We start from the raw sequence: 22,894 nt of genomic DNA, 5'->3' as shown, positions 1-22,894 counted from the left end.
GCTCAGCTGAACCATAGTCCTGCTGTTCTTATGCAAAGCTTTTGTGTTGCTTTCTACTGGGAAGACTTGGTAGCTCTCATGGGATCCTTACAGAGTCCGTGGCCTCCCATGATTCAGAACACAGAACTCTTGAAGCCTGGACAATCCAGTCCCTTCAATGCAGTGGCCTTGACCTGGGTCTGCACCACATTTCTGCCTCCTCCTTCCAGACCTTGCAGGCAAGCTGCGTCAGAGGTGGCCAGCACACCAAGGAGACTGATTAAAAGCAGTTTGCTGGGGTGGATGGCCTGTGTCCTTGGCCTGGAGAGGAGATCGATAAGCAATTGTTTTTCTGTTGGCAAGATAAAACCTCCCCATTGACTTTCCCAGGCACCACCGCAGGGCCTGTCTATCTTTTTAGGAACTCTTATAGCCTGTTCTTCCAGGAACACTGTGTGAGATGGGCAGAATGTGCTTTTTCTCTACACGTTTGTGGGTCTGGTCATGTCATGCTTTGTGAAGTTTTTGTTTTTGAGTCAGAGCCTTACTATGTAGCTCAGGTTGGTCTTAAAACTCATGAACCTCCTGCCTCAATATCTGGAGTGCTGGGACAACAGGTGTGCATTGTAGTGCCTGGTCTCTGAATAGCTTCACTGCAAATGGTAACACATGAGGAGGGGCTTGGTGCTTAGCCACTCTGAGGGAGGGAAGTGTTAGGTTTTTTTAAAGTAGGTAGCCGGTAAAGGAGAACGCCACGCGGTATTCAGGCAGGAGAGAACGTTTATTACTGAACTGCTGGCCTGTGGCCAAGATGATCCATGGCTGGAGAGAAGGGAGAGAGAGAGCGAGACCCCCACCCAGCCCTGCCTTATATCTAGTGCAGGGGCAAGGGGTGTGGCCAGGTGGATTAGGATGTGACCTCAGGGAAAGGGGAGGTAACTGCCTCCAGGTCTGCAGGTTACCCAGGTAACTGGGTGGAGACTTAATGAGGTAGGGGCATCTACGTGGAGCCCTCAGGGAGAGGACCTAACAGGAAGAATGGTTCTGAGAACAACACCTGTTCAGAAGACCCAACTTCCCACACCTGGGAGGGGAAGCTGGAATTTCTCTGTTTTTTTTTTGTTTTGTTTTGTTTTTGTTTTTTGGTGTGTGTGTGTGTTGTTTTTTTTAAATATTGGTTTGTGTGTGGTACTGGGGGTTGAACCCAGGACCTTGTACATGCTAGGCAAGCACTCTACTGGCAGGGTTTCACTGGCAGCTTGAACAGGCCTCTGACCTGCCATCCTTCTGTCCTTCTATCAAGTATGGGGACTACAGGTGTGTGCTGCCACTCAAAGGTATTGACTCAAGGCAGGAGTTGGACAGGAGCCTGGACTGGAGGATGCTGCCTTCTGGTCCCTGCCTCTCTCAGCCTCCCTCTCCCTGCAGGTGGCAGTGCTGCGGATGGATGAGGCTCAGTGCGCTGGTGGGTGAAGTCGGCCTTCGCATCATGTCATCATGTGTCTCTAGCCAGCCCAGCAGTGAGCAGGCTGCCCCCCAGGATGAGCTGGGGGGCAGGGGTGGCAGCAGTGAAGGCCAGAAGCCCTGCGAGGCCCTCCGGGGCCTCTCCTCCCTGAGCATCCACTTGGGCATGGAGTCCTTCATCGTAGTCCCTGAGTGTGAGCCAGGCCGGGCTGTGGATCTCCGCCTGGCCCGGGGCCAGACCCTGGAGGCTGATGGCCACAAAGTCTCCCTCGATGCCCGGCTCTCAGCTCGAAAACTGTCCCTGCAGGAGCAGCCCCAGAGTGGGCTGACAGCTGGCAGCCCCGATGTGAATGGTCGCTGTGCCCTCTCCCTGTCCTACTCACCCGCCAGCTCCCCACAGTCTTCTCCGCGGCTTCCCCGGCGACCCACGGTGGAGTCTCACCACGTCTCCATCACAGGCATGCAGGTGCGTGAGCTTGCTGCTGGACAGGGTCTCCTGGTGGGGCTGGGCTCCCTGAAGGCCTCTGGTATACCGAGGACCCTGCATTTGCACTTAGTTAGCACTGTCATCCAGAACTGTTGGCTGGCTGGTGACTACACAGCATAGCGGCCCTGGGACCAGGTGGGGCTCTGGCAAAGCCTGGCATGTTCCTCTCCACATTGCAGACCAGATTCTGGTGCTGGCAGGATCCAGGGTCTCTGTGGCCAGGTCTCCCAAGTGATCCTTACCACATCAGGACAGTCCCCACCCTTCCCCATGGCCAGGGCCCTGCCATCTGCCCCTTCCCCTGATCCATCTGCCTACCTCCTTCCCCCCCCCCCAACTCTGTCCTTCTCTGTTCCCATCTCTCTTCCTTTTTTTCTCTCTTTGTCTTTTCCTCTCTTTCTTTCTTGGTACTGGGCCTGCCTGGGCATTGTCCCTTAGCTTTTATACTCAACGCTAGCACTCTACCGCTTGAGCCACTATTCCACTTCCAGTTTTCTGGTGGTTATTGGAAATAAGAGTCTCATGAACTTTCCTGCCCAGGCAGACTTCTAGCAGTGATCCTCAAATCTCAGCCTCCTGAATAACTAAGATTACAGGCATGAGCCATGGGCCCCTGGCTTTCTTGCTTGTTGGACTTACTATTACTACTGAATCATAAGGATTCCTGGGACACAGTCTTCTGTCAGGAGTAACTGATAGTTTCACTCAGCCTAAGGCTTGCCTCTTCCCTGGCTCTTTCTTACTCGTTTTTCTTTTTCTTTTTCTTTTTTTCTTATTTTTTTTTGGTACTGGAGTTTTAAGATCAGGGGCCTTGTACCTGCTAATTAAGTGCTCTACCACTGAGCCATACCCCAGTGCTGTGAGATTACATTTTGAGCAAGTATGATGACAATAGAGAGATGTGCTGTGAGGAGCCAGGGTGTTGGCCACCTGGAGAAGGAGCCCTAGCTGGGGGAGCTCTGGGGAGCCAGGAGTCTGCCTTCATCGGGGTCCTGGTTGTGAGTGTTCATTCGAACATTCATTTCATTTAGCGTACATTTATTTCTTATGCGCCTTCTTGCTTTCTAGGACTGTGTGCAGCTGAACCAGTACACACTGAAGGATGAGATTGGGAAGGTAAGTGTCCTCGCTGTCCTTGGTGGCCAGACATGGCTCAGACACTGGTGGACATCGGCAAGGCTGGGGGAAGGCAGCAGATCTAGGTGGGGTGAGACCAGTTTTGTTAGTAAAGACTTAGTTGTGTTTTTTTTTTTTTTTTTAATTAAACATGATTCTTCAAAGGCTCAGAAAGCTTCCAGAGAAATCTAGTCTATCACATTAGTAGATTTCCTGTCAAGGGACTCTCATTGCCGGTGAGCAAGTACCAATACATAGACCCTAAACTCAAATGCCAGTAGAAATGTCTTTCTTGGTAGTGTCAGTGGTGAGGCGTGCCTGGGTTAAGACTGTGGGGAGCGGTGCGGGCTGGAGCAATCTACTGATATGTGGAAAAGGGGTCTAATGATGGCATTTTTCAAAAGAAGCCAGAAATACGGATTTTAAATATTGGCAACTAATTCAGATTTTGTAAAACTGCAGGTACAACAAAATGCAAACACGGGGTGCATTTGACCCGTGGGCTGCCGGTTTGCCAGCTCTGTTTCAGGGCCCTCATTTTGCAGACTATAACTTCCGGATAGTATGTCATGGCATCTCCCTTTATCCAGGGCTCCTATGGTGTGGTCAAGTTGGCTTACAATGAAAACGACAATACCTACTATGTGAGTACCCTGTTCCCCCCTCCCCAGCCTTGCCAATGCTCCGCGTCCTAGCAGAGAGCCTTGGTGGGTGGGTGTCTTCACACTGCTGTCTCATTTATTTCTGAGGCTGTGTGGAAGGAAGCAGCGTCCTGCTGTATAGATGGAGGGTGCAAGAGGAAGCAGTGGGTACAGCAGGGATCTCTCCTACCCTCATGAGAGCCATCCTTTCTGCAGCCTCCATAGCTCTGAGAACAAGGCAGCAGCTGGATGAATCGCCCTTGTGGCTAAGCCTTTGGAGCTAGTGCAGGTTTAAACCTTGACTCTGACAAATGTCAGCCATGTGAACTTGTGTGAGTGATATTTCCCCACATGTAAAGCTTTGATTCACAAAGGCTCATGTGTTCCTACCTGGCCAGCAGACAAGGAGCTGGCCCAACCCCAGGCATCTGGTCTCTATACAGCCCAAAAATGTCCTGAGGTTGTCAGGGGCCTGGGAGCAGAGGTGGGCCTGGAGTGGAGGGAGCCCTCGCCTCCCCTCTTCCTGTTCCCTCCTCCTGCCTTCCTGCCATAACAGGGATTGATCTTCTACAGGCCATGAAGGTTCTGTCCAAAAAGAAGCTCATCCGACAGGCCGGCTTTCCACGTGAGTTTGATGGGCTGGGGCATTTGTTTGGTGCCAAGGCTAGGGCAAGAGAGGGCACAGTCCACCAAATGGGTTCCCTGCCAAGAGTGCCCTGGAAGATGGTGCTGGGCTGTGGTTCTGTATTCTTTTTTTTTTTTTTTTTTTGAGACATGGTCTCACCAAGTTGCCAAGGCTGGTGTCAAGGTTGGCATCCTCTTGCCTCAGCCTTCTAAATGCTACAAGTGGGAGCCACCAGACCCAGCTTCTGGATCCACTTTATTTGAGGAATATTAAAGCAATATAGGTATATAAGTATCAAGTCAGAAAATCAAACAGCAAACAGTGTGGTCCCTCAAAAAGAGACATGCGTGGAATCATCGCATGCCAGTATTTCCTCTGCGAGGCATGTCTCTAAGAGAACTGATAATGCGCATCCACAGGGAAGTTGGCACGCATGTTTACTGTGGCACTGCTCCATAACCAGAGCATGGGAACACCAGGATGCTCATTGGCATGACGATGATAGTGATGGGTGTATATCCAGTGGAATGTTTCTCAGCCATGAAAAAGAATGGAACCTGAAAATGTGCTCCAACATGGCGGAGCCTTTATTTCTTTTAATTATTTATTTATTTTTACTGGGGCTTGGACTCAGGGCCTTAGCACTCTTTACAGGCTTTCTGCCCCTGCATCCAGGTTAGCATTTTGCTGGTTAATGAGAGAGAAACTTTTCTACACAGGTTGGATTGGCTTTGAACTGCTACCTTCATATCCCGAGTAGCTAATATTACAAGCACAAGCCACTGGTGCCCAGCATCATGTCACTATTAATTGACAGTCTTCCACATTTTCTGACTTTCTCTCAAAACAGATGAGGAGTGTACTTGTTCCCTACTCACACCTCCATTTTAGCCCAGGCTGCTATAGCACCATAACCATGACGTGAACAACTACTTCATAAAATGGGGAAACTGTACCCCACTGTCCCTGGGAGACCTCAGTTGTCTCAGTGAATTCCTGTCTCTTGCTGATGTTGGGGACGTGTCAGGAACCAGGGGATTCACTGGAAAGCAGACAAGGGGAAACATTATGTTAAGTGAGGCAAGCCAGGTTTAGAAGGATAAAGGTCACATGCTTTCTCTCACGTGGATTTTAGACATAAAGTAATACATGTACACAGACAAGAGTATACCTGCATACATATGCATGTATATTCCGACTAAAGTATAGTATTTGTATGTGTGACATACAATGACTAAAACACCACCTTTGGACAATTAGCATGCACTTCAACAAAAATGAATATTAAACCAGGCACTGGTAGCTCACACCTGTAATCTAGCTACTCAGGAGGCTGAGAACTGAGGATCGAAGTTCAAAGTCATTCTGGGCAGGAAAGTCCATGAGATACCTCTAACTAACCACCAGAAAACCAGAAGTTTGCTGTGGCTCAAAGTGGTAGAGCCCTTCCCTTGAGTGAAAAAGTTCAGGGATAGGGCCCAAGCCTCAGTTCAAGCCCCACACTGATGAAAAAAAAAAAGAATATTAAGAGTTGAAACATGTCTGGGTGTAGGTTCTAGTGGGAGGGACAGGTGGACAGAGGGGGAAGGAGGGTGAAAATACTCAGAATGCTTTGTGTATACCTGTGAAAATGGAGCGAGGAAACTTGCCAAGACTGGTTAGGAAAGGGGAGGAGGGGGAATGATGGAGGAGGTGACTGATCAAGATCGAGTTGCATTGAGTGCACAAATGGACATACTAAAGTGAAATCCTCTGATACAACAAATCTAGCCTCAAAAATAAAGTCCCTGTTGCCATCAGCCACTCATCCCTGCCAAATTTTCCCCCTCTGTTCATTTTACCAGACAAAGGAAAATCCCTTCATCCTTACCCGAGTCCCTTTGTATCTCCTCCAGGTCGCCCTCCACCCCGAGGTGCCCGCCCAGCTCCTGGGGGCTGTGTTCAGCCCCGGGGCCCCATTGAGCAAGTATACCAGGAAATTGCCATTCTTAAGAAGTTGGACCACCCTAATGTGGTGAAGTTGGTGGAGGTGAGCTAGGGAAGGGGGGGGGGCAGGGATAGAGGGAGGGAGGGAAAGAAAAGGAGAGAGGAGGGAGAGGGATGCTTCAGTCCTGTTTTTTGTTTTGTTTTGTTTTTGTCAATCTGGGGCTTGGGACTCAGGGCCTGAGCACTGTCCCTGGCTTCTTTTTGCTCAAGGCTAGCACTCTCTCTTGAGCCACAGTGCCACTTCTTGCTTTTTCTGTATATATGGTGCTGAGGAATTGAACCCAGGGCTTCATGCATACTAGGCAAGCACTGTTCTGCTACCACATTCCCAGCCCTCTCGCCGCCCCCCCCCCCCACCAGTCCTGGAATTGTTAATACCAGAGGTTCATCACTAGTTTCCAGAGAGAGCCATGGCATGGAACAGTGTGCTGTGGGGCCAATGATCTTGCCCTAAGCCCCTTCCCCTCCATGCCACTCTTACTTTGTGTTAACTCACTGCTTAGTATTCAACATTACTTAGTACTCCATCTTGCAGATCTTCGAATTGGGGCAGAGTTCTACTGCTTTTCATCTGTTTCTGGCCTCTGGATAGCTGGAGTCCAAAAGTTGCCATACACATTATGTAGACAAGTGGGCACAGCTGTGTTCCAATAAAACTTTATAAGAGCAGGAGGAGGGCTGGATTGAATCCACAGGCTTGTAAGTAGCCAAGGCCTATTCTAGGTCAGCTGTTCTCACACTTTGTCTCAAGACCCCTTTGTGCTTTTATTATTTATTTATTTATTTGGTCAGTCATGGAGCTTGAACTCAGGGCCTGGGCACTGTCCCTGAGCTCTTTTCCTCAAGCCTAGCACTCTACCACTTTGAGCCATAGCAGTAATTCCAGCTTTCTTGTGGTTAATTGGAGTTAAGAGTCTCACAGACTTTACTACCCAGGCTGGCTTTGAACTGCATTCCTCAGATCTCAGCCTCCTGAGTAGCTAGGATTACAGGTGTGAGCCACCAGTGCCCCGCTCTTAAAAATTATTGATGACTTTGTGTTTGTTTCTATCACCATGACAAAATATCAAACAGAAACAAAAAAATGAGGAAAGATTAATTTAACTCATGGTTTCAGAAGTTTCAGTCCATTGCCTTGGGCCTGGGGTGAGGCAGAAACATCATGATGGGGACCAGGAAGCAGAGAAGGAACCCCAGGAACCTGAGACAAGATAGCCTTCAAATGCAGTGACATACTTCCAGCTAGGCCCCACTCCTAGTTTCCACCGACTCCCAGCAACACCTAGGGAGCAGGCCTTCAGTTATATATTAATTGATTTTAAAACAACGTACTCTTAATAGATAGGAACAAAATAAATATATTTGTATAAGCTAGAATGGCGTAATTTTACATCTTTGACACCAGTGAGTCAGTTGAGGTGGAGACAGCCAAGTGCCTGTGCTCCCAAGAGAGTCGGTTCCAGACAGGTGGGGAGGAAAGGGGGCTGCTTTATGGAATGACCACTTGAATCATGTAGTCCTTCTGTTTTCACCCTGAAGCCTAGTCTGTGTCTCCTGGGAGACAAGTTACAGTCTTGTCCAGGTGTGAAACATTCTCCGGAGGAGGGCTTGCCCCTCGCTACTGTTAGCTCCTTTCTGGATGTTTGGGACCCTTGAGGATTGGGCTGGGAGGCGCTTACTTGCTTAATGGCTCTTTGGGTCTCACACTTGGGGGAGGCTTGAGTGCTTTCCCCTTCGCCTGGAAGGGTAAAAGTGCGCCCCCTGGAGGCAGATGCAGCCATGTGCTACCTCTGCTTCTGTTCACATATTCATTCTCTCCTCTCCCTTGCTCCTTGTCCTGGGCGGCTGTGCCAACAGGTCCTAGATGACCCCAATGAGGACCATCTGTACATGGGTAAGAGAGACTGGGGGCTGAACCTGTTGAAAATACAAACAACAGGGCTGGGGATATAGCCTAGTGGCAAGAGTGCCTGCCTCGGATACACGAGGCCCTAGGTTCGATTCCCCAGCACCACATATACAGAAAACGGCCAGAAGCGGCGCTGTGGCTCAAGTGGCAGAGTGCTAGCCTTGAGCGGGAAGAAGCCAGGGACAGTGCTCAGGCCCTGAGTCCAAGGCCCAGGACTGGCCAAAAAAAAAAAAAGAAAATACAAACAACAGTGGACATTTTGACACTTAACTCCAAATACTTTAGTGTACGTTTCAATAAGAGTATTCACCCACATGATCCCATGATCATGTTAAAAACTTATGTTTCCACATTTGGGTGAAATCTCTAATTACTTTTTTAGTTTGCATCCCAGTCCTGGGCATAAGACAAATGATGATAAATGGTTCACATAGTAGATGTGAAGAAAGGCCTGAACACCAGGTCTGATCCTCAAAGAAACTCCATCTGTACTTCTAGAATTAGAGAAGTCCTCTCTTCCACCCCCTAACACACATGACAAAGCCCAAGAATAACTGACCTGTTGGTGACTGAAAATAGACTTGTTTCAGTCAGCCTACCCCTGTTGATTTGTGGTGCCTGGATGGGTAGGGAGAAGGAGCAGACATTCACAAAGCTTGCTTATTTAAGACATAAGTAACCAGGCCCAGAAGGCCATAGTATAGCTTCTAACCATATTCTGAAGCAACACCAGATCCTCCCTAACTCAGGCTTATGGTGCCTGAGGACCTGGCTGGGACCAAAGGACATAGTTTAGCATCAGTGACAGCCCTAGACCCTTCAAGGTGCAAGCAGATGAATGAGGGGAGCCTAGGACCCATCTGTTCTTCCTTTCTCCCCCTTTTCCCTTGTCCTGGGGATCCTTAGCTATTTTGAGCAATAGAAATAAAAGCCAGACTAGGGTTCTGGGGCCTTAAAAATCCCTGGTCTTTTACCTCCTGATTGGAACTTAGCAAGACCTTGAACAGCTTCGGTTTTATGGACATTTCCTCTCCCTGTCCACAGCATTAGTTTTTGTGTTTAGTGTCTTCTGGGAGTGAAGGGGATGGGGAAAGAGATGTTTCTAGTTTCCAGTGTAACCGTTTACCCTCTTTTCTTCCTGACAGTGTTTGAGCTTGTCAACCAGGGGTAAGTGTCCTAGCTCCATGATGCCAGAGGTTTCTGGAGCAGCAGAGTGGAATGAGGCTATGCCAGGCTGGCTGGGGGAGAAGGGCAGGGCGGGGTGGGGTGGTCTGGTTTGTATTCACATGTATGTCCACCTCTTAGGCCTGTAATGGAAGTGCCTACCCTCAAGCCGCTCTCTGAAGACCAGGCCCGTTTCTACTTCCAGGATCTGATCAAAGGCATTGAGTACTGTAAGTGCCCGTGGGAGGTCACTTGTCAGGGCGTAGTTAGCAGTCAAGCCAGAAAGTGGAAAGCGTCTTATTTTCTTCCTGGAGCACATGGAGGTGGGCAGAAGACAGGATGGTGTGAACAGCAGAGGCATCTCACGCAGCTTCCAAGAGCTGTCCTAGGCTGAGCCTGCAGTGGCCCGAGCTCCTCCTCCTGCTGCAGAGAAATGATAGATAGCAGCAGTGACTTTCTATGTAAGCCAGGCACTGTTGGGAGCTCAGTACACGTGCTTCATCCCTTAATCCTCCCAGCAACTCTTCATCTGTGAAATGGGGATCAAGGACAGGGATCGGCCAGTACACATCTGTGGTTCTGACTGGCAGGGCTCTGCTCTGCTCTGGTGTTAAGCATTTTGGCTTGTTTCTGCCTCTCATGTAGAGGTGTTGTGGAATAAAATGTGAAACACTTAGCACAAGTTGAAGGCCTGGCCCAGTGCTCAATGAAGGAGCCAATGACCTTGTGACTATGGTGATCTTAAGATCATCACCGCCATCCTGGAAATGGAATCTGCCCACACCACATCATATCATTATCTGTTGCTATTGGGTAACATCAAAAACCAGGCAGACGGGCTGGGGATATGGCCTAGTGGCAAGAGAGCTTGCCTCATATACATGAGGCCCTGGGTTCAATTTCCCAGCACCACATATACAGAAAATGGCCAGAAGTGGCGCTGTGGCTCAAGTGGCAGAGTGCTAGCCTTGAGCAAAAGGAAGCCAGGGATAGTGCTCAGGCCCTGAGTCCAAGGCCCAGGACTGGCAAAAAAAAAAAACCAGGCAGAAACAGTGAGCCACAGCCGTAATTCTGCTTTGGTGGCTCACATTTCAAATCAGCCTGCTCTGATCATGATTGATTTGGTGACAAAGAAGAGTGTTACTTAGCCTTTGGTGAATGGAGTTGTTTGATGAACCACAGGCTCTTAGCAGTAGCTGTACTCCACCCGGGACTTAGATGTAGCAGGTGGTTACAAGTTGCTGTAGGTGGTTGGTGTCTAGAAAATGGGGTAAACTTCCCTGGAGTCTTTCTTCCCTTATCTTTCAGAGGATTTGAGTGCCCAGCAGGTTTGGGACAGAGGGGAGTTTGGGAAAGGGGCTGCAGGGGATGAGATACATAGGGGTGCCCTGCATGTGTCTCTGTGCTCTCTGGGTTCTCCTGCCTGCTCTCTTCATGGGCATCCACCTCATGTCCAGTACACTATCAGAAGATCATCCACCGGGACATCAAACCTTCCAACCTCCTGGTCGGAGAAGATGGGCACATCAAGATTGCTGATTTTGGCGTGAGCAATGAGTTCAAGGGCAGCGATGCCCTCCTCTCCAACACTGTGGGCACACCTGCATTCATGGCACCTGAGTCACTCTCAGAAACCCGCAAGATCTTCTCTGGGAAGGTAGGTTTCTACAGCCTGAGCTGCTGGGTTCTACCTGGGTTTAAGTATCAGGAGTCCGGGGCAAATGGGCTTGGCTTATACTGAGATAGCTGAGGGCTGGATACAATTGACTTCAGACATGGCCAGTGGACTCATAAAATGAGTCTCTCGCCATCTTTCAGCTCTGTTTGCCTTTATTGGTTTTCCCTGCAGGTGGGTCGGGCACCTTCAACTCCAGGCCACTTTCAGGTGATCCACCTCAGTAGCAAGAACAGAAACCATGGGACTAGCCCTGATTGGTTCAGAGTAGGTCTTGTGCCCATCCCTGGACAAATCACTATAGTTGAGGGGAGCTGTGTTCTCCTTGGCCAGGCTTGAGCCATGTGTCCACCAAGCAGGCTAGAGGATAAGATCAGCCTCAGCCCAGCCACATGGATTTCCCAAGAAACGCCGGAAGATTGGGAAAGGCAGTAGATGGCCCTGCCTGCCTCGGCCCGTCATCCTAAGCAATCTTTTCTTGCAGGCGTTGGATGTGTGGGCCATGGGTGTGACGCTGTACTGCTTTGTCTTTGGCCAGGTAAGAGGGTTTCCAGTCTCCTGAGTGCTGCTGAATGGTTCCCTGGATTAATATAGGGAGACAATACTGTTCACTTGACAGCTAGATGAGAATGAAAAGGGATGAAATGTACCTATCAGTGTGTGGTTAGTGTTTTTATTACAGAATTGTGAAGAAAATGATTTAATCAAATAGATCATAAGTTGAGGTTGGCCTGGGCTATGTAAGGAGGTCCTATTTAAGAGAGAGATAGAGAGAGAGCACTCTGCTGCAAAGCTCTGCCGTCCTGGAGCCATGTCGGGTGGAGGACCGTGGTGTTGGGGACAAGGGAGGGAATGGGACAGGGTGACACTACTTAGAGGGAGTCCAGGGAAAGTTCCTATGAGGTAAGCTTTGATTGGACAGGTGCATGATAGGAGAAAACAGGAGGGCACAGTAGACTTAAGTGTTAGTTATGAGGCCTGGGCTAAGCCCGGATAATGACTGTTGCTGCTCCATAGCCTTCAGAAGGATTGCTGCTGTTTCAGTCACTCTTAGGCAGGTGGGGAGGAAAAGTGCTTGCTTTTGTCTAGGCAGGGTGCTGAAGCACAGGGAGGCTACATGTGGTTGGGAACGTCTCTAGAACTGCTAGGCCATACCCGGTCCCTCTAGAATTCAGGGGAGGTGAGACCTGCTCCTTCCCCAGACAGGGCCAGAGCTTTTTACTTCTATAACCCCTGAGAAGTGATGTCTTCACCCTGAAAACATGGCAGCCAGTGACCCCACTCTGTCCCTGGCCTCTTCACAGTGCCCATTCATGGATGAGCGGATCATGTGTTTGCACAGTAAGATCAAGAGTCAGGCCCTGGAATTTCCAGACCAGTGAGTACTGCCTGTCTGCCTCCCTTCCCTCCCTCTGGGCTCTTGGCACCCACTCTGACATGTCTTCCCCTTTAGGCCTGACATAGCCGAGGACTTGAAAGACCTGATCACCCGTATGTTGGACAAGAACCCCGAGTCTAGGATTATGGTGCCGGAAATCAAGGTATCTTGGGACCACCACTGGCCCGAGAGGCCAACACCTGAGGCTTGGCCGGTGTCCTGTGCTTGAAATTGTTTGGCTTAACCCTGCCTGGACCAGGCCCTACCCCCTTGTCTACCACACCATGCCCTCATCAGCACCACTATCCTCCCATGCCTTGGAGCTGCTGGGGTCCGAGGAGGGATGGGCTTGCATCCACTGTGATGGAGAGGTGGGACCACTGAACAATCAGCCTGTGCTTGGGCTGGTTGTATCTACCCTCCACAGGCTGACCAGAGTCTCTGTGTGCTCCTCGCTCTGGCAGCCAAGCCTCTGGATCCTTTCCAGGACCCTTATCAGAGATGGCCAGTCCCTTTGAGAAATTACAGTGAGAGTAGAAGGTAGTCAGTGAGCAATTCATCCAGAACACAGTTTTTGAAGGGACACCCCACATCTTTGCCAGCGCCACCTGTACACTTTGACCCTTTAAGATACTCAGTATTGCCCCAGGGCCTTTTGACCACCTGGCTAGTCAGCACTGAAGGGCATCTTGGGAGACCAAAAGGTCACAAATAAGGACTTGGACCCCAGGGAGAGGAGTGGGGGCAACTCTGGCCTGGGTCTCCTGATCATTTCCTCCCAGCTGGTCCCGCTGGGCCTTCCTGAGCTGCCATTTCCTGTGTGTGATGTGGGGAGGACGCTGCCTGCTTGGAGCTGTGGAGTGATGGGTGCTCCTGGGGCAGCTGGTCAAGGTCGACACCCAGTTCTAGTTTTGTGCCAACATCGCTCTGTGCACATCTCAGCCCATGGTTCCTCCCACTCTTGGTCTCGGGCTTTTCCGCCTTTCCTTCCATTCCACTCACCTGCCCTCTGCCTGGCTCACTAGCTCTCCTGCATGCTGGCCGGGCCCGGCCTTTCCTTCCTGCATGCCCTCCTCAGCGCCACTCACTGGCAGGGCCCCTTGGGAGCCAGCAGCTGCCCTTACCCTCCTGTCATTCGTTGAAGCTGCACCCTTGGGTCACAAGGCACGGGGCCGAGCCATTGCCATCGGAGGATGAGAACTGCACGCTGGTGGAGGTGACTGAAGAGGAAGTCGAGAATTCAGTCAAACACATTCCCAGCCTGGCGACCGTGGTAAGGCGGGACGAACCACTGACCAGAAACAGAGACCAGAGCATCTAAGGCAGGGCTGGAACAGGCAGACGCTTGGAAGTACACTTGGGATCTGAGATCAAGGAGACAGCTTGGGCTTCCTTTACCCATAGCCTCTGGCCTCTGGGCCTTGGTCACACACAGACCAGGCAGCCCCTGTGGCTCTCGTGATGCCGTATAGATGAGCCCCCTTTGCCCCCAAGGATCATACCATCCCTTCTGGAATTCCTGTTTTAAGAGCATGTCAGGAGAGAATCCAGGAGGAGGAGGACCAGGCAGGAGCCAGAGGTTGGGGTCCATGTGGCTGGATCCTTGGTCTCCATAGTGGCTGGCCAGCCAGGGCATGTCGTGCCACTTTCGAGCACTCCTCAGGATCAGGAGCTCCCACTTCCTATGCCATGGAATGTTCTCCACTCCTCAGGATGGAGTCTTGCTTAGGAGCCACTGGGTCCCCTTTATGGCTTCGGCTTTGGGCCCTGAGCCGGGTAGAAGGACCTAAAATGTAGAAATATACCAGGCGTAGCCTTGAAGACTCTTTAAGAGTCACTCCATTGCCAAGCCCCTACCAGGAGGGGCTTTTCAGAAGGAAAACAGGAGCCCCAGGGATCCTGGCTCCAGGCACAGATCTAGGGGTTGAGCCAGCCAGTTGCCCCCCACAACCACCTTGAAAGCCCTGGCTGTGTTTGTCCAGCATTGGCCCTGGCTGGCAAGTGGGCTTGGGGGTCAGGAGGGAAAAGGCAGTGACCAGACTCATGGGACTAGACCTTCTGAAGCTCAGAAGCTGCCTCCTGATTCTCCAGCTTTGCACTGCTCCCTTCCACTTCTACACTCTGCCTCCCCGAGCCTGACCCAGGGCCAGGTACCCATCCATGTCTCTTCCTCCTCCCCCACCTGGGGCCCTGCATGACCTTTACTCTTCAAGCCTCACCTACACCCACTCACCATCCTCATCCACCCTTCCTCCCACCACACTCTTGTCTGGCACCCAGGGCAGGGATGGCAGCTGCCTTTGGACTCTGTGTCCATTCCGAGTTATTCTGTTCCAGGCTCTGAGCCTGACTTAGTGCCCTGCCCTCCTTCTGCCAACCCTTGGGAGGAAGCAGCTGACCCTGAGGTCTGGAAAACACTTTTTGAACTACTTCTGAGTAGTTTCTTAGGCAGAGTACAGAGGTGAGCAAGCTGGAAGCACTGCCAACCTGGGGAGGCATATGCTGGCCATGTCATGGCACGCACAGTGCGGTAGAGGGACCACCAGGCACCTGGGTAGAGGCCTCTGCCCAGCCTTGCATCGGAGTAGTGTTCTGGAAGAATTGCATGTGTGCAAAGAGAATGACAGAGAAGGGGAGAGGGGTAAAAAGCCAGTAAGAGGGAACAGCTTAGGCATTGTCCTCTGGTGGGAGGGAGCGGGGCCAGCAAGAATCTTCCAACAAAGCCTGGATTGCTAAAGCAGAGCAAGGAAGTGGAGCTCAGGCCTAAGCCTTTGGGAAGTTCCTTCAGGGTCTGGATCAAGCTACTAGTTGGGGTGGAGGTGGGGGAGGGGAGTGCTGGAGAACGGTCCATGTTGGGAATTGGGGGGCTCAGCCCCCTTTGTGTGTTTGTCACTCAGCAAGCACTTGCTGGGTACCCATCATATGCCAGGCTTGAGATGACAAAGATGAGCAGGGACCAGTGCCAGCTCTCAGGGGCCCCCTGGCTTCATGAGACAGATGAGTGCAGAAAGAAAGAGTGGGCCCCCATGGGCTGAGGCTCTCAGGGGAGCCTACAAGGGGAATGGGGCAGCCTTGCTGAGCCAAACCGCCTGCCAGGGACCAGAGGAGAGGCTGGCAAGTCAAGGGCCCACGGTGCAGTTGCCGTGCCACAGAAGTGGGCTGGGACCTCGAGCCTTGCTGGGCTGCAGACTTCGTTCTCCACATGGATTCCCTTTCTTCTGATGGGCCACAGGGAGGAGAGAGAGGAACAGCGGGTGACTGCTGCCAAGTAGAGGTTTCCTCTGAGGTGATGTAAATGTGCCAGAACTGTGGGGTGACTTCTGCACAGCACCGCCTCAACGGCACCAAGGCGTTCACTCAGCTGGTTCGTTTGGAAACCTGAGCTCCATGTTTAAAAACACAAATGAAAGGAGTTGGATCCCTGCTAGCATGGATGAGGCACTGGGTCCCATCCCTAGTACTCCGAAAAGTAATAATAAATGAAGTAAGTGGAAGGATGTGTAAAGGCTCCTTGTAAACTTGAACATCCCCAGGTTCTGATAGCTGTGGGGGAGTGGTCCTCCCTGAGTCCTGGGAGACGGCTGTGCTTTCAAATGGTCAATTTGGTGGGCTGGGGATATGGCCTAGTGGCAAGAGTGCTTGCCTCCTATACATGAGGCCCTGGGTTCAATTCCCGAGCACCACATGTACAGAAAATGGCCAGAAGTGTCGCTGTGGCTCAAATGGCAGAGTGCTAGCCTTGAGCAAAAAGAAGCCAGGGACAGTGCTCAGGCTGAGTCCAAGGCCCAGGACTGGCCCAAAAAAAAAAAAAAAAAAAATCAAATGGTCAATTTGAATCTGTGTTGTGTGAATTATTTCTCACATCGCCCTAGGTGACGTCTCAGTTCTGTGGTATGTTTTCCTTGGGGTAGAGTATGGACAACTTTCACTGACAGTGAGGGCTGGGAAGCGGCTCTGTGAGACAAGTGCCAGGTGTACCTAGTGGATTCACAGCCAGCTCTAGAGCCCAGGGCCTCGAAGGGTCAGCTAGGCTGTGACTGGATGACAACAGTCCCTGCATGGCAGACCCCAGAGTGTGGACCTTAGCAGCCAGGGAGTGGGGAGTAGACAGCCAAGGACTCATAAGACTCAGAGATGTCTGCTGGAGTCTCCCAGGAGGAAGGCTGCCCCAGTTGGAGCCCTGGATGCTGACAGGGACAAGAGAAGGCATGACTGGACTGTCACTGGACAGAATAGTCACTGCCCTCCTCTTCCTCGTAGATCCTGGTGAAGACCATGATCCGGAAGCGCTCCTTTGGGAATCCGTTTGAGGGCAGCCGGCGGGAGGAGCGAGCCTTGTCTGCACCTGGGACCCTGCTCATGTGAGTGCTAATCCTTCCTGGCAGGGCAGGGGGGGTCCATTTGCTGGGCAGCCCTGCTCAGACATGGCCTGTGACTGCAGTGGGGCACTTGGGAGCGACCCCCAGCAGCATGGTGGAGGCATCAGCGTTGGGCATTGGGCCTGGCACAGCCAGCATTGGTGTGCTATCCGCTCATCCACGCTGAAGTATCCCCTTTCCCAGGGGACTCAGGCTTCCATGGGAGGTCTCTTGGCCAGTAGCTTAGTTGTGGGCCAGAAGTGCCAGGTGTTTGGTTTTGTCCTGGGACCCTTCATGTCAGTGCAGAGGAGCTCACCCGCCTACGTGGAAAGCTGTGTGAAGCAGATGTTGGGCAGGGGACAGCATCCCATGGACCCAGAAGGCCCCTTCTCACTTCCCTTTTCCCTCCCTCTGGCAATTCCAGAAAAAAGCCAACCAGGGAGTGGGAGCCCCTCTCTGAGCCCAAGGTAACGCCTGCCTGCCTGTGCCATAGCCTCTGCTGGGGCCTGGGGGCGGGGCAGCTGCAGACAGCTGCAGAGCGACTTTCCAGCCCAGCTGCTGTGCCTGGCTCCTGGTGAGCCTTCACGCGGGGGCTTGGGCCCGATGGCGGGTCTTGCATGTGGGCTGGGCTGCGGTGCATGGCGCTCCACCGGAATGCCTGTGAACTCAGGTCTTCAGGCCCAGCTGGGCACCCACATCCTCAGTGCACGGCAATAGCATTGAGGCTGCCTCGGGCCCCAGAGCCACTGTGTGTGTGTTGTGTGTGTGCGCGTGTGCGCTCTGAGCACAGATCAGGCCTGCTGCGCTCTGGCTCTTCACCAAGGGTGCCAAGCACCTGCCCTTTCTTCTCTTTTGGGTTAAGAACTAGAAAATAAGTCCCCTTCTGCCTGCTGCAAAGTGATGTAAATCCCCAGACTCTGTAGGACCAGAGCTTTTCCTTCCTGCCAGGACATCCAGACCAGCATTACCTACCCCTCCCAAGACAGATGAGAAATGGTGTCATTGTAAGACTAGAAGGACCTGGCTGGCACCCCTACTTCCACTCGTCCCTGAAGTGCCTGCTGCAGGGCAAAGATCCCGATGTCCTTCCCTGCTGGCCTGATGTTGCTGCCTGTCTCCCACTGGGAACTCCAGGCAGGCATTCCTATTGTTAAAAATAGCTTTATGAGCCAGGTGCCTTTGGCTCACACCTGTAATCTTAGCTACTCAGGAGGCTGAGATCTGAGCCTGGCCAGCAAAGTTGGTGAGACTCTTACCTCCAATTAACCTCCAGAAAACTGAAAGTGGCGCTGTGGCTCAAGTGGTAGAGTGGTATCCTTGAACTGAAGAGCTCAGGCACAGTGCCCAGGCCCAGAGTTCAAGCCCCACAACCCACAAAAAAAACAACCCCAAACAAAAAACAGCTTTATGAGTCCTAGCTTGTAGCTCTGTGGGAGAACATTTACCCAGCATGGATGAAGGCATGAGTTTGATCCCCAGAAACATATACACACTCAAATTAGCTTTATTTAGATATAATTTACACATCTTATTGTTCACTCATTTGAAGTGTACAACTCAGTGGCTTTTAATCAGCACAATAACCTTAGGATGTTTTCATGAGCCCCAGAAGGATCCCCGCATCCCTACCCAGACACTCTGACACTCTCTTGCTGTTTTTGGAGGATTTGTCTGTTCTAGGCATTCCCTGTATGTGGACTCACACACTGGGTGGCCTTCCCCATCTGATGTCTTTCATCGGCACTGGTTTTGAGGCTCATCCGGGTTGTAGCTTGGGTCATAGCTTTGTCCTCTACTGTGACTGAGTAATATCTAGGTGCATCCCACTTCGTTTTTCCATTCACCTGCTGATGGATGTTCTTTCTCCTTGGCCATCACAAATGAATGACCCTGCTGTGGACACATGTGTACAGGTGGAAGCCACTTCTCTGTCAGGGTTGGCTTCTGGGAGGAAATGCATTGGCCACTGGTACCCTAACAGCCCAGAGCTTGTGTGGTAATCCAGGAGAGCCTTTGATTTTGAGAGGCCTGGCTGTCCGGAGCAGGCCAGAAGCTGTGTCAGGGTCAGCGGTCAGGCCAGGGTTCCGCAGCCTGCCTTCCCAGAGGATTTCTTCAGCCCTTCTCTTCCTAATCTCCAGGTTAGGCTTTGCCTCTCCTCTCTGAGAAAGTCTGTTCTTTGTTTCATTTTTATTTCCAATGTGATCATTGTCAGATACCCATCAGAGATTGGCCTGAAAGGTTTGAGTAAGCCGTCATTCCCTCACCTGTGACCCCAGCAATGCCGGGGATACCAGTCCAGAGCTGTTGTGGGATGCTCCGCTTACCATGAACCATGGGGGCCTTGCATCAAAGTCCCGCTGCTCTCTCCAGTGAGATCCAGCCTGTGCCACCAGCGAGGGTAGGAACGGAGGCCCTGGCCTGACTGTCACAGCTTTCTGTTAGCAGGGGCTTTCACCCCCATTTGTGGATGTGACTTTCAAAGAGGCGTTTCCTCCTGGGAGGCACAGACATCATTATTTTCCCTTCCCTGTGTAGGGACAGGCATCTGTCTGTACAGGGCACACAGACCCTTGTCAAGAATGATGGACAGTAGCCCCAAAAGGTGAGCCCAGTGACTTCCCTCATAAGACAAAGAGCTCCAGCTCCTCCTCCAGCATGGCTGACACACTCAGCTGCTCTTCTAGGAACCTGCTTTATAAAGGTTCCTTGTTATTTGGGGCAAACCGTGGCTCTCCCATTTACAGAGTAAGTACAAAAGCTTTTGAAAATTTATATGTGAGCAAGAACAAAAGGAGAGCTAAGTGCTGGTGGCTCATGCCTGTAATCCTAATTACTCAGGAGGCTGAGATCTGAAGATCATAGTTCAAAGCCAGCCCTGGCAGGAAAGTCTGTGAGACTCTTAACTCCAATTAAGCACCAGAAAATGAAGTGGTGCTGTGGCTCAAAATGGTAGTGTGCTAGCCTTGAGTGAAAAGAGTTCAGGTACAACCCCCAGGCAGAACTTGAGCCCCATGACTGACCAAAAAAAAAAATAAAGGAGCGAGTACCTCATAATGCCCCCAGTGGCATGCGATGGCACTCCTGAGCAGATGGTACAAGGCAGGGAGCAGTCAGGGCCCTGCTGTTGTTTCTCCCAGTGAGTGGGCATTAACCCTGGTTTTCTGTTTGGTGAGCAGGAAGCAAGGCAGCGAAGAGTTGGCCCCCGAAGGGGAGGAGGAAGTGCTCTTGTGAAAGGTGGTCCCTGCGTGTGAAGTTGTGGGGTCCTGGCCCCTGGCTCCCCCACGCATGTGCCTCCACTGCAGCCCGAAGAGTTGATGGAGCCGGAGTAGCACCTGGACCACTCGACCTCGCATGCCTGGCTGTGTCGCCCCACGCAGGGCGGCTGCACCGCGTTTCCATAGCCGCATGTCCTACGGAAACCCGCACGTGTAGAGCCTTGACCGTCATTTCTGGTTACTTGTTTTCTTCCTTGTTATTTTAAAGGGGACCAAAAAAACCAGCTCTGACGTCGTGGCCGCTGGCTGGCTGGCTGGCCCCAGGGGTATGAGTTGCAGACCCAAACCCATTGTGCATTTTGGGACAGTTGCTTTTTAAAATGTTTTTATGCCAAAAACAATAACAACAAAGAAACAACCTTTATTGTAAATTCAGAACCCTGTTAGATGTACTGAGTGGATGTGCACAGGCTTGGACTGTTGGGGGAAGCAGGCTACGCACTGTGTGGCTGTTTCCAAAGGAAGGTACAGGCAACCCCTGTGCCATCCCCAAGCCGTGGAATCTTCCAGAACCATGCCTGGAGAGCAGGTCTCCAGAACCATGCCTGGAGAGCAGGTCTGGCCCTCAGAGCTGCAGAGAGCTTCCTCACAACCCATGTGCAAGAAGGACTTCTTCACTGGTTTAATGTCAGGAGAATTGGAAGGGCTTTAAGCTGCATTGATTCCTAAAAAAATGAATTTTCCAGCCTAGAAAGACAATGGGCCGTCATTGCAGGGAAAGGCTTCCCCTGGGCTCAGCATGGCGCGCAGTGGGTCTCACGTGGCTGGCCAGGCGCTAGTGAAGCTCGTTGTTAGATGACAAAAACTTAAGGGTGAAATCCTCCACTTCCATGTACATTACATGGCTTATGATTCAGCAAGACAAATGAATTCCAGTCCTCTAGACTGAACTCTAGAGACGCCCGGAAGTTACTCGGAGCTTCCAGGACATGGATCACGGCTCCAGCTTGGTATCAGCAGCTCCACTGCCATGCCTGCATCCTGCAGCCTCTGCGCTTTCCATCCTAACGACTCGCTGCTCGTGTAGACCCAACTGCGGCTCCGGCGGCCACACGGGAAAGCCGCAGCACAGGGACAGCCTTCGCAGCACGGCCTGAGGCTGCACACGGGGTCACCCTTTCAGAACATTGTTGATACCCAGGACACCTCGGGGCCCAGGGGACCCTGGGTTTGGCACAGGATGTTACCTTTGGTAACCAGAAGCCCAGAGCAAAAAAAGGTCTTTTTTTTTTCTTCACTTCCAACCAGTCTTGAGAAGTCTGGTTGAGGTTTGGGTGTGACTGTTGCTGCCACACAGGGTGGGTGTGTGCGGTGTAAGGGGAGGGAAACTGGAAGGGCTGGCCTGAGCTCTGCTCCCCAGTGCTTTGTGGGGAGATAGGATGTGGGGAGATAGGAGCCATAACAGGGCTCGGAAGACCCGATTTTCTGCCTTGGTTCTGGGGCTTCCTGCAGAGACAGAGCGAGGCTGCTACCCCTGCCACAGAGTGCTGGCATTCTTGGCTTCCATAGGTTTTTCTTAAGCTCTTGACTGTAGTTTAGCCAGACTTTTCTTGTGTAAGCATAGCATTAGGGCATGCTGGTTCTGAAGAACAAAGACTCCAGTCCAGGTGGAGTCCCTCGCCTGCTTGCTTTGTGTCTGTAGTATTTCCTCTTGCCCTCCCCCTCTAACTTTCTGGGGAAACTACCCAGTAGCTCTACCCCTCTGGTAGCAGATGGGGTTTGGAAGTTTGCAATAAGCACCTTGCAGCGGTTTAAGCCAACTGGTCCTTAGGCTCCACCTAGCCTGCCTGCATGGATGCTGGCCTGGCAAGTAGCCTGCCTGGGAAAGGCAGGCAGCGACATGCAGAACTCTCCAGAACTCTTGTGTTTACATGACTTCATCAGGCAATCCCATTTCTCCCTACCATGGAACTTTCCGTCCAAGATGTCTTATGTAGAATGCCAGCCATCAGGCAGCAGATAGATGTTCAAGCAGGTGGTTGGGAAAGGGCCACGTCAATAACATTTTTTTAAAAATTGCTTCATGACTGACAAAAAAAAAAAATCCACCAAAGAAAGCTGTGGGCAGGAACTGTTATAACCCCACCCCCACCCCAAGTTATGAAGCAGGCAGCTATAGTAAGTGGAGCCCTAGGCCTCCTTTCTTGGAGCACAAACATGGAGTGGAGTCTTCAAAAGACAGTCTGCCAGGAAAAGGGGGAAGCTACTTTGGCAGCTTTTCTATGTGCATAGATGTTCTGAAGCCTTGCATGGCTGGTTCATCTGTGGACCAGTGCGGTGTAAGCAATTTGGCCTGTACCTGTGGCCTTGTAGAAAGCACAAATCCTCTGCTTTTCTCCTCTGCCCACTTCCACCCCACAGGCTGCCCCGGCCCCCAGCAAGGTTTCCAGCCCCTTGTTCCTGCTGAGGGCTACAGAGGCCATCTCTCTGCAGGTCTGGCCTTCCCATGGGGCAGGATTGCACTTCCATGCCCTTCTGGAACTAGGAAGAGAACACCTGTACAGGTAGCCAGCCAGGTAAAGCCTGTGGCTCTCACCCATCTTCCAGAGAGGAACCTCCCATTGCTGATGGTGGGGCCGGGGCAGCCGCTTGCATCCAAGGTGCTAGGGAAGGGCAGGGTCGATGGTTCTCGTCTTTTCTCCAGCTTCACTGGCTGACCTTCATGGGACTTGTGACTTTTCTATTCTGTATTTAATTACCCAGTGCCCAATGCTTCTGTTTTATTCCTGATCCTTTCTACTATGCATTTTCTTTTTATCAGGTGTACAAAGTTAAATACTGTGTATTTATCACTTACAAGTTATGAAACTCAAGAGAAAGATAAACCTTTGGTGTTT

General features: G+C 51.5%; 1 protein-coding gene across 4 annotated transcripts in view; it reads left to right on the top strand.

Moving 5' to 3' along the window:
* Camkk2 (calcium/calmodulin dependent protein kinase kinase 2) overlaps positions 1-20,584 on the top strand; it is a 31,695-nt gene extending 11,111 nt beyond the window's left edge. The window contains exons 2-17 of one of the 4 annotated variants that reach the window (XM_048342977.1): positions 1,408-1,909; positions 2,999-3,046; positions 3,637-3,690; positions 4,261-4,312; positions 6,208-6,341; positions 8,156-8,192; positions 9,353-9,374; positions 9,513-9,601; positions 10,829-11,028; positions 11,531-11,584; positions 12,351-12,424; positions 12,500-12,587; positions 13,569-13,697; positions 16,685-16,785; positions 17,207-17,249; positions 19,959-20,584. In XM_048342977.1, coding sequence (XP_048198934.1) covers positions 1,427-1,909; positions 2,999-3,046; positions 3,637-3,690; positions 4,261-4,312; positions 6,208-6,341; positions 8,156-8,192; positions 9,353-9,374; positions 9,513-9,601; positions 10,829-11,028; positions 11,531-11,584; positions 12,351-12,424; positions 12,500-12,587; positions 13,569-13,697; positions 16,685-16,785; positions 17,207-17,249; positions 19,959-20,033 — 1,683 coding nt within the window. In that variant the 5' untranslated portion in view covers positions 1,408-1,426 and the 3' untranslated portion in view covers positions 20,034-20,584. The remainder of the gene's footprint in view (positions 1-1,407; positions 1,910-2,998; positions 3,047-3,636; positions 3,691-4,260; positions 4,313-6,207; positions 6,342-8,155; positions 8,193-9,352; positions 9,375-9,512; positions 9,602-10,828; positions 11,029-11,530; positions 11,585-12,350; positions 12,425-12,499; positions 12,588-13,568; positions 13,698-16,684; positions 16,786-17,206; positions 17,250-19,958) is intronic. The other 3 variants (XM_048342979.1, XM_048342978.1, XM_048342980.1) reach the window with 3 other exon arrangements.
* Positions 20,585-22,894: the final 2,310 nt, after the last annotated feature.

This window comes from Perognathus longimembris, chromosome 3 (genome assembly GCF_023159225.1).
Source record: "Perognathus longimembris pacificus isolate PPM17 chromosome 3, ASM2315922v1, whole genome shotgun sequence".
Classification (NCBI taxonomy): Eukaryota; Metazoa; Chordata; class Mammalia; order Rodentia; family Heteromyidae; genus Perognathus; species Perognathus longimembris.
The sequence above is the reverse complement of the archived record's forward strand: the minus strand, read 5'-3'. Positions and strand labels throughout refer to the sequence as shown.